The sequence below is a fragment of the Apostichopus japonicus genome, chromosome 3, assembly GCF_037975245.1.
Source record: "Apostichopus japonicus isolate 1M-3 chromosome 3, ASM3797524v1, whole genome shotgun sequence".
Lineage (NCBI taxonomy): Eukaryota > Metazoa > Echinodermata > Holothuroidea > Aspidochirotida > Stichopodidae > Apostichopus > Apostichopus japonicus.
This window is the reverse complement of record NC_092563.1, coordinates 10,603,132-10,614,438: the sequence shown is the minus strand read 5'-3', so window position 1 is coordinate 10,614,438 and position 11,307 is coordinate 10,603,132. Positions and strand designations below refer to the sequence as shown.

The 11,307-nt window shown below is 37.3% G+C and overlaps 1 protein-coding gene across 1 annotated transcript; it reads right to left on the bottom strand.

The window, feature by feature from the left end:
* Nucleotides 1-1,353: 1,353 nt before the first annotated feature.
* On the bottom strand, nucleotides 1,354-10,124 carry LOC139963045 (GPI ethanolamine phosphate transferase 3-like). Its single transcript, XM_071963511.1, has 5 exons — nucleotides 9,155-10,124; nucleotides 8,142-8,295; nucleotides 6,033-7,710; nucleotides 3,960-4,330; nucleotides 1,354-3,265 (listed from the first exon to the last, which is right to left on the bottom strand). The coding sequence occupies exons 1-5, from the start codon at nucleotides 10,018-10,020 to the stop codon at nucleotides 3,077-3,079; spliced, it is 3,258 nt and encodes a 1,085-aa protein (XP_071819612.1). The 5' UTR covers nucleotides 10,021-10,124; the 3' UTR covers nucleotides 1,354-3,076.
* Between the last annotated feature and the right edge of the window lie 1,183 nt (nucleotides 10,125-11,307).

The window sequence follows — 11,307 nt, the reverse complement described above, 5'->3', positions numbered from 1 at the left end:
AGGAAACAAAGGGTCCAGAAATTGGGGAGGGGTAAAACCATGAAAAATTGATGTATTTATATTGTGACCATGTTCCACTTGTCTCTCATTTCTGAAGAATACAATATTTGTTTACAAGCAACGGGGTGATTATCAAAGCATTATTTGGACATATCAGAAGTCTTTTTGAATATTTATCTCCATTGCCTATATTTACCCTTGAAGATAAAAATAATGTTTCGGACTCAGTGATATTAATTTGGAAGGTAATAGTTTAGAAAGTCAATTACTTCTCAAATTGGCTTTTACAAGCATTCTTAATGTTGATTATAATGTTTGCTATATTCTGAACTATCTCTAATGGATCTAGCAATGTTTGCAGTATTGAGAACTACATTGACCTAAGTTGAGGTATCATCAATAAAGCTGTTGCCTCACATTCAAATTGACACTGTACAAATTCATATCACACCCTTGGAAAACCCTAGAATCAGTCATGTGCAGCACATTTAAATATTTGGTCTTGTAAAATACTCAGAGATCGGATCACAGATGAAATATATGACACTTTCATAGAAGCATAATTTGCAATGGTTATTTTGTAATCATTTGAAGATGAGAATATTTTTATTTGCTTGAGATTGACCACCTAAATTAAACTCATCTGCAGTGGTAAAAGTTGTGTAATCTTGTCTTATTTTGTCAGTGCTTTTTGTTACTCATCATAAGTTGTAACTATAATGCCAATAGGCTTTACTGTGATACCTTGCCACATTTTACATGAGAACATTTTAACAGAGTGCAGGTCAGTAATACCTACACATTTAGTATGTCAAATTCATCCCACCTTTACTTTTGGATTAAATTGTGTTAAAAGGGATTTCAGACTTTCACTTCTGGTGACCTCAATGACTTTTGACCTCTGAGAAAATTAAAGCCTTGGATTACTTGTACAAATTTCATCTAAGCTTTGCATTTGGGGTTGTCAGAATTTAACCTCTGCAAAACAATAAAGATAATGTATTCTCAAGTTGGATGAACTTACCAAGTAAGAAATTCTAAAATTCCTGTCCAAGTTATGTTGTTATCAGTCTTTAACCTCTATGGACCTCAGAAGATCCTTGACTGCCACAGGAAACAATTGGCTTGTATGCACTAAAGTGGTGCTACATACCAAGTATGAAGTATACCAATGTGTTCTTGGTTTTTGCTGGAAGCAAAGGAACCTGTGAAGTCAGGTTTGTGTGTGTGCATCTGTGACACTTGCTTGGATCTGCGATAACTCAACAACGGAGTGATGGATATTTGTCATACTTGCTATGTAGATCGTGTATTATAGTGAGAAGGTGTGCCCTTTTTGTTTTGTCACTGACCGTTACATTGCAGTAACTCTGCAACTATAAGTCCGATCGTAGCCAAACTTGGTATATAGTTGTTGGTTATTGGCTGGTACATGTAGGCCTGATTTTGTTGGGACCACCTTGGCCCAAACAAATTCTGGGGCCATTTTGGGACACATTCCTTGGGCCCAATATTTTTAGGACCATTTGGGTCAACATTTTATATGTTTCAGTTTTTGGGGGCAAATAAATTTTTGAGCCACTCTGGGCAAAATATTTTTCGGATCATTTAGGCACAAACTTTTATCAGACCTTCTTTTTGGGGAGGGGCCAAATTTTTAAATTTGCAATTCGACAACCTCAGATTAGATTGTATCCAAACTTAGCATACAGTTGTTGATAATAGCTGGTACATGTGGGCATAAACATTATGATATTAGGTGATGACATACAACACTCTAATATTCCACTATGCAATAGTGTGTCAACATACATACCGTTGCACTCATTCAGCATGGAATCAATCATTTTTAGAAGAATCTTTGACACTAAAATATAAATATGTAATATAGTTTACTAAGTGATAATCTGGGCCAGCAGGTGTGGTAAAACTGGATATGTTTTACTTTCACAACCACCAGTTAGTCTGCAATACACATCCCATTATGTGAATTGTCCAGTCATGCAACATACTTTCAATTTTATAGGCACACAGGATTTAATATCCAATTCAATAACAAATCACAAATGTGTGTGTAGATGATGTGTGTATATCACACCTTGCTTGTAAACACAGTACTTCAAGGGAAACTTGGATAAAATCTCATACTTAGTATGCCACTACCCCATATTTGAGTAGATGAAGTTTTAGTTTTAGTAGAGGTCAAAGGTCAGCAGAGGTCAAAGTCTTAGATGAGATATGTCAGATTCCCACATTGAACAGCATCTATTGTTTTTTTTATTGGATGTCAAAGGTCAAACACAGTGTGCTCAAAAGGGATCCATTGGTGTTTCTTATACTTGGTATAAAGATTTTACATGAGTATCAACACCTTTATTCATTAGAGTAATTCCTATTAGTTATATGGAACAATCTGTGGAAACCATGTACAGTAAGCATGACATCTTATTGGAAGCTTCAGATATCAAACTCCTAAAAGATGCAGCTACTCCAAATCTCTCTTGCAGTTTAGGTTACTCTTATAGTTTATGTTTTGTTGCCAGCTTGACACCCATACTGTAATAGTCATGAGAGATACATCTCACTTCTGTAGAGAATGAACTTATGAAACTTCAGACAATACATTATTTTACAGTTTCAGTAAAACCTAGCACAATAACTGATAAAAATGTCTCATAAACAACTGTAATTGCTCATTCACATCATTTATCCTACAAATCATTTACATTTCACTACCACAGTTTGAGCACAGCTTCTGTTGTTTAAATTTGATATGCAGTGTAGTCCACAAGTACATGCATTATCAGTTTAGCTGTAAAAGTAGGTATGTAACTTCTGGTTTGTTCACTTATTTAAGTTGCCCTTAGATTCTTGTAATGACACAAGCATATTCATTCTCACTTTTTTAAACCACTTTTGGTAGCACCATTGGCTTTTAACATTTGATTAAGATTAAATTCTTTACAATAAAAAAAATTGCAGCATAGGTGGTTGCACTACTTTTCTTCTTTTGGAAAGTCCATTCCACATGATCATCTCTGGTCTGGTTCATATAAAGCCTTGCAGGTGCCATTAGTTACTTCAAATGTTTATCAATCCACTTGTTGAGAGAGTTATAAGTAAACATGAGAAGTCCACATGAGATTAGCAGTGTTGGTAGAGTAATGAGAAAAGCAACTCCCTGAAAAATGAATCGAGGGGCAAAGATACTCCAGGCCATTAAATGCCGACGATGTATGGCAGCCGATAGCATTGTTCCAAACAGCTGTAAAGCAAAATAAAATAATCATTAAAGGATGACTTTAAGGCGCAAAGTTAATTTTGGATATGTTGTAGACTGCTGTTTTCCGCCCTGGTCGTATTTCTTAAACACTTTTAAGGTTTGAGAAATGACCTTGCAAACAGATTAGGGTCATCAATTTAAGTTAAGTACTGTAAAGTTAAGTTAAGTCAAGTCCTGGACAACAGGCTAAAACAGACTATAAGGTCAGTTCCCCAGATGCAATGCAAAGCTCAAGGGGAAACATTTTATGGCTTTCTATGGCCTCTATTGACATCTAATACAACATAGTACAAATGGTGCTGAAGAACATTCAAGTTATCCAAGTTTATGTGAAGTTAAAACAATATGGTTTGGTTGAGTTACTTGAATATATTAAACAATGGATAAACATTTAGGCCTGCACTGAAGAACATTCAAGAGATTTGACATATTTTATAGGTGAATATCTTGAAAACCTAAAGTAGCTGTGGAAAGTTTTTTCTTATTTCTTGGACTATGACATTTCAAGACGAAAATTCTGCAAAAAGTCATCATTTACTTCACATTTGACAACCAAAAAGTCAAATCATTGAAAAAGAAATGCAGAATTTTAGGAACCTAATCTTAGGAATCTTTCTATACTTTGCCTCTGTGGATTAGTCAAAGTAATGTTTCAAATAACAGCAAATCTCATTACCTGTAAAGCTTGGAATGATATGTAATGCATAATAAGATGAGAGAGCCTTCTCTTTAACAGGTTGGGATCTTGTTGAAGCTGCATTTCTCCTTTGCTCCCATCATCAGATGTCCTTCCTCTGTTTTTCTGGGTCAGGGGCCAGAGAAGAGCCAATGGGAGTGCTGCTGCAAACATCACTTGTCCTGCAAAGGTGTTTAGTAGTATCAGAACTGCTGGTATCCAATACAAATAAGATGGATAGTCCCCATGGTAACCAATGAAAGCAGTTTCAAAGCGAATGGATGGTATGGTTGCTTGGTGTCCAGTAGTGAAAAAGTATTGCATTGACATCAGACTCCACACAGCTATGAGCCATACAGGAACAAATGGTACTGAAATAAAAATGTATGGCTATGAAAGTATGCATACAAAGGCTGTATAAATTACTTGCAAGACACAGTTAACTTCCTTCTAGTTGGTATTTCATTCATCTTCTAAAATATGCTCTTACCTATTAACCTTTAATGAAGTGCTTAGTCAAGTGCTTTTATCCAAGTATCAAATACTGTACTTCCAAGAACTGAGTACCAGTGTCCAAGTACAGCAGTTAGGATCTGAGTACTGAGTACCAGTGTCATGGTACAGCAGTTAGGATTCCAGTACTGAGTACCAGTGTCCAAGTACAGCAGTTAGGATCCGAGTACTGAGTACCAGTGTCTGAGTACAGCAGTTAGGATCCGAGTACCAATACCAGTGTCTGAGTACAGCAGTTAGGAGCCGAGTACTGAGTACCAGTGTCTGAGTACAGCAGTTAGGATCCGAGTACTGAGTACCAGTGTCTGAGTACAGCAGTTTTACTGAGTGGGTGTCCTACGTAGTACAGCAGTTAGCATCTGAGTACCAGTGTCCGAGTACAACAGTTTAGGATCAGAGTATGAGTACTTTTTCATCCAGAACAATTTTTTAGTACTTTTTTTACTTTTCCAATATGCAAGAACCACTCAGACCTTGTAATTGCTCCCAAAATTCAAAAAGTCTCAATATTACCAAACATTTTCTGATATTGGAAGGACCCAGGGTTATAACAATAACAGTAATCCTGCTACTGCTAATTCAATATACATTGCTCATGTCTTCTTGATCTTTGTACAACCTATAAACAAGGTAACAAATAGGGTGACATGTACATATTCTGCTTCAGTATAGTCCTGCTGTAGCATAATCCAAAACGATTATTATGGCAAAAGGATTGATAATTATGCGGCTTCCTGTTGTGATGTCAGATTTGCAAAGCTGGGTTTTTGTTCTTGTAAGGTACTCGTTCCTAATCAAGTACAAGGCAGCTTAAATCGATTACAAGTATGAGTATTTTAGCTTCAGAGTATGATTACTGAATGTCAAATACAAGTAATTTAACACCCGAGTATTTGAGACAGAGTGCAGGTACCAAGTACTCGCACAGAGTACTGGAATACTTCTTTAGTAAGTACAACACTGGTCAAGTATTGTTACACAATTATTCACAATGGATAAAACCCCTCAAGATCCAAGTTTTCTTGAACAATATTATTACACATATTTTTCAAAGAAAAACAACTATTTCACACTTTATGACACAAAGTAACAAGAGCATCAAGAATCAAACTAACAACATTAAAAAGAAGGCTTGGGGTTGCACTCCATTAAAAGTTCTCAGGTGTCATTCAGTGATCGTACTCAAGGGCTTGTGTGAAAATTATAGTCAAATTAGTGAAATTCAAAGCATTGAACTAGTAAAGTTGTTTGCAGGAACTGACCACACCATTAAACATTGATAAATTTGGAGACATGATCCAAGCGATATGGTTAAAGTTTGATAAATGGAGACTGAATGAGCACTAAGAGCAGACCTTCAACATTTGCCACAGGACTTATGGATCATGTGACATGGGATTACATAGGATTCCAAAATGACAGCCAGCAATAATGAATTCATCAATTATTTGATATATTTTTACATATTTACTTATGAATTTATCACTTTTTATAAACTTGCTAAAAATATCACAAATTTGACAATACCTGAAGGTTTCAATACATATGAGCAAAACTTACTTGTGGGATGATTTTCTTCACCAGATAAAGTCCTCACTGTGAGCACCACAGTAACTTGGGCTACCATTAACACCATAGACAGCACAAGACCATCCCCCAGTAGTAAACAAAGTAATAGATAGAGTGTAACTAAGAACTGCATCAGATTAGCAGAATAAACAGTCCCAAGGCCACAGACAACTGGAACCTCTTTCTTTGTTTCTTTAGGAATTCTGGGAGATGATCTCTTTAAAGCTGCTGCTCTACTTCTTGAATGAGATTTGACTTCTTCTTGTTTCTCATGATCAATATTTCTTGAGATTTCACCAAATTTTCTTGCTTTCTCCTTTGGAAGTAGGTGTGCACAAACAGGATGTACCGTCAACGAGACAAAAGATACAAAGAGCATCAAGTAAGCCATTTGTGGCAAGAAAATGTGTTGCCAAGGTGGCAATTTATCCAACAGGGGAGATGGAACAGCCAGAAGAGCCCAATACAGGAAAATACATATTGCTGCAAGAGGTAAACCATAGTTAATTGGAAAACTACGAAGAAATGAAACTCCAAGGTTGCCTTTTTGCTTAAACCACCATTTCACTAGAAACACAGGAGCATACAGGCTGGCTCCAGAACTAATGTACCTTAGACTTGCTATTCGAGCTGCTGAGGATCGTAAATTAGATAAGGGTATCAAGAAAGGAGAAGCATCACACCATGGTTGCTCCTCTCGACAAGACCAGAAGAGGTGACCAAGCCTTGATGCAAGTAAGAACAAAAGTAGCAAAGTTGAAACTTTCAGGAACTTTCCTAATGATAATCTCTTTCTGGTGTGGACAGGTGGTTGCACTATGACACAAACTCCTATAAATACAAAGCAGATAACACTGTTGACAACATGTGAAATAGAATAGCTTTCATACATGACATAACTATTGGATGTCAAAGATAAACTGTGAGCACAGCACAGACTTCCAATTACAATATCCGACTTTGAAGTCTTCCATGTTCTTGTTTGGTCATTCAGTTTTCGTGCCTTCATGCTGATTTTTTGCAAGATTGGTGACACAAAAGCAATGGCTGCAAGTTCCAGAGTAAATGTTTTGATTGACTTCCATTGAGACACAAGAAACACAAGCTGCAGAAAGCAAAGATGGAAGTAATGCACAGAAACTGGAAGCAGAGGTAGTATATTTATAGACAGCAGACCCAGGAGGATGCAAACACCAACATTTATGGAAAAATCGTCAAATTGTGCCCAAATATTGTGACACATTTCTCTGATAAAATCTAGATATGAAGTGAGCAATTCTTCTGTCAGAACCAAGTCTTCCTCTAAAGTTTCCATATTCATATCAGTTTCACTGTTCAAATTGCTCGCGATTTTTTGAAGCATTCTATCCACTTTCCGGACCATTATCTTACTCTCAGACAGTGAGGAAGAAGGAAAGGCACCAGTGAGGTTGTGGTACAGATTAATGTAATTCTTCACCTGTCTTGCATTTCTATCTAAAGCACATACATACGACAGGCTTGCCCTCACATTCTGAGGTAAATCCACTTTGAATTTAAAATTTCCACTTGGAATGGTGAATAAGTCAGGAATAAGTCTGCCCAAATTTGAAAACGGAATTGGTAATCCAAGAAGAAGCGACACAGATGGTACTAGATCTATTTGAGCTACATGTTCTTGTTGTTGAATCTAATGGAAAGAAAAACACGGAAAAATGTACGGCAAAATAAAGCAGACTTTACTCATATTAAAGTATGATTCTTCCCAAACAGAGTCAGATACACACTTTTAATCATGATACAAAAATGTGTTCAAGGTGGGAACCCTTTCGTTACAACTGTGTATATATTCTTGTGTGAGAAACATGAGATAATTTTTAGGTGATACCAAGAGAGGTAACAACTTCTTCCACTATTGGAAATTATGTGACAAAATGAGTTGAAATGATACAATTCCTCCCTTTTGAGCTGATAATCCCCTCTCATATTATGCTTGCAAGATGATTTTCTCCTGTCTCAAGTTTAGTGCAGCAAAAACAGTTTACTGATATTGTTTCATGTGATACACAGTTACACTAATGGTAGGAATTCACTCTATTTTCCAGAAAGAAATAAACTTACCAAGGTGTTACCTCTGAGTTTTGATGGACTGTAAACAAAGAGAGCAGCACCAACTTCCTCTGCACTGTCACCCCCATGGTCACCTGTCTTTGTCATGCCATGGTCTCCTAAGACAAACAGCACACTATCGGTTGGCATTCTCTCAATCACAGATCTAGGCCAAGAAACAAATGTTGTAAGACGGTCTTTGTGATCACCTTTTAATTGGTGGAGTACAAACACTCAAACATCATGTAAAATTTACAAGACTTCCTTTTTTTCCTTAACTTAGCTGTTAATATACTCTTTCACCAGTAACAATTGTGCTAAATCAGAGCAAATTCTTTTAATAAAGAAAGGAATAAATGTGAATAGCAATTAAAGAATTGCCTGCAACTGGTTTATTAAAACACTAGTGTCAAACAGCCTGGGACTGTTTTACAGACTGATATTCTCACAATACACACTACTGTACTTTTAAACTAGATTAAATTGGTGAAATTCTTCTGCTTCCCATGGTTATTTATAACCCCACATGCTGCTTTTGTAATCTCTGGTTAATAATGAACCCAACCCACCACTGCTTATCTCTTTGACACTCCCTGATTATTTTCCTCACATCTACTGTTGTAGGTGTATGCTCTTTCTCTCAATGTCCTTTCTTGTTTACTAGGCCTAGGGCAAATACTTCATTGTATTTTATTTCTACAATATCCCCTTTTGTTAATTTCTATTTTTATTTTCTTGTTCCAAGCTATAGGCCTCATGTGGTTACAATGGAAGTTGGAACTGTTAGATTACCAAATGTAATTTTTGGGTAGTGGGGTTCTTTCTTATGAGTGAACATGGTTTTAGCATACACATTGGAGGTTTATAAGAGATAAGAGTAATGTGAAGGGAGCAATGATCATGATGAATGGATCATTTAGCTGCTGCAGATTTTGAAGGTAATGTTTGATATTAGCCTACGGGCCTAAATTGACAATGTTTACAAATGATATTAGCAGTATATGTTTTTCTAATTACTTTCTTACTGAATAACAGTATTTATCTGCTGTAATTTTTCAGCCATAGCAGGATGATTTGGGCCATAGCGATGTCCACAATGATCAACTCCAAGGAAATGTGCGATGATGATGTCCCAGTTTTCTTGTTCCATCTCAGGAAATAGGTTTGCAATGCAGCCATTGTCAACAGTATGCAAATCTCTAACATTAAATGATGGGAAAGGATAGCTCTTGCTGAAATATTTTTTGTAAAGTGATTCCCATGTGTCATCACCCATGAACACAATCCTCTTTCCCATATTATACATTTGATAGATAAAGTTATCTTCACCAATTTCTGAGCTTGCAAAGTTCTTCCCTGCATCCACAAAAGTTGGGAGACTGCCAGTAGTAAGTCCTTTTAATCTTTGCATGGTAGTTGTTGGGGGGTCTGCGATGAATTTCAGAAGCAAACTATTGTGTGGACTTTCTCTCATTATGTGATCAATGCCTGTCAACTTGTTTTCATATGGTTCTGCAGTACCAGTTTCATTTTTACTGTGATTGAAAACAGCGAAATCGTACCGAAGAGCATCTACTACAATGAATATGGCTTTTTGGAAGTTCGAAAAAGTTCTGCAAGTTGTTTGCTTTTCATTAGAACTTTCCGCTTCCAAATTAGGCGTATAGTCTTCGGCGGATGCACCCAATTGTAACGAGTAGTTTAACTGTGGGCCTAACGGTAAGATGATATGCTCAATAACACTAGGCTCAACAGTGTAGCATGTTTGATGTTCATATATTTCGACTCGATTAAGCAGAAATCCCTTTGCAAATAATAAAGCGCAGACCACATAGCTGATTCCAAAGATCAAAGGAAGAGAAAAGTGACTCTCGACAAGATAGTGCTTCATATTCGTAGCAACGTGAACGATTAATTAGCTTAGACCGTAGACGGTATTATTGTTTCTTGCACGAAACATGCGAACGAGGGTGTACTCACAAATATATTAGTCTCTTGGTTCTAACCACTGAAGTAAAACAACGTTATTTTACTTCAGTGGTTCTAACTATCAACTTCGGTCCCGGCCTGAATATTGCAATACTACGCTTTCTTTCAGAATAGCCTAATAATAATTTATCTGCTTGCAGAGAACGTAATTCGTGAAATTAAATTTAACAGGGGGACATAAGCCGATCATTATATTGCATAAGTTCAAAATTAGATTAAATTAGATAGCCCCCCGGTTAAGGAAAAGAGGAGAGAAAAAAAGAGAAGAAAAAAAGGGAAAAGGAGGGGGAAAAAGAAAAGGAGGAGAGGAAGGAAGGGAAAAGAAAAAGAAAAAAGAGAGAAAAAGGAGAAAAGGAGGGAGTAGAAGATAGCCAAGACCTCGGGAAGAGAAAGAGGAACAGTCATAGTTAAAGCGCTGATCCCTATTATATACACAGAGTAGCCAGTGACAGATCAAGGATTACGGAGGGGGTGTGCGCCTCACCCTACCCCTACATCGACAACTACATTTTTGACGTGTCCATTTTTCCTCTCTCACTAATGTATCTGTATAATATATGGTCTTTCATAACGCGTGTGTGTGTATGGACGCCTTAAACAATTGTACAATTGTGCTATATGGAACCAACTGTGGCTGGTCTTGAACTCGACCGAGTCGTCGGGGAACATGACGCATTTCGGGAAGGGACTACCGCCCCCCCCCCCCCGAGCAAATTTTCTTTATGACATCGCTAGTAATTTCAAAATAGACAATGCTTAGATGCAACTTACAAGGCCTGGGAAGTGTCATTTCCAGCGATCTGGGAGGCATTTTCGGCCAAAATTTTTATTGTACGCTTCGCGCCAACTCATGGTGGCGCTTCGCTTAGATAGTTTGCCTACAGGCTTCGCCCCTCCCTTGGCAATTACTCGCTACACGCCTGTTCGAATTTGTAAAGCAAAAAGCAGATATAATATCATATCAGTGAGCATTGAAATGCATGTTCCACGATGAACAGCCTCAAAAACTGTCTATGTGTGTAGTCAATGGCGTAGGAGCCCAATTGGATTTGGGGGCTGTAATGACTTGCCCGAAAAAAAGCCAAAATTTTTCGCGTGCAAAGCGCGCGTTCAACATATCGATGCCAATATCATATGAGCAAGCATCGGTCATTACATTGCATGGCATCGTGTACCTTACGGTCCGTGA

Coding starts and splice junctions, on each gene's coding strand:
- LOC139963045 (XM_071963511.1), bottom strand. CDS start 10,020: ATGAAGCACTATCTTGTCGAGAGTCACTTTTCTCTTCCTTTGATCTTT. Junction 7,711..8,141: donor AACTCAGAGGTAACACCTTG/GTAAGTTTATTT, acceptor TCTTTCCATTAG/ATTCAACAACAAGAACATGT. Junction 3,266..3,959: donor TATCATTCCAAGCTTTACAG/GTAATGAGATTT, acceptor TTTGCTTTACAG/CTGTTTGGAACAATGCTATC.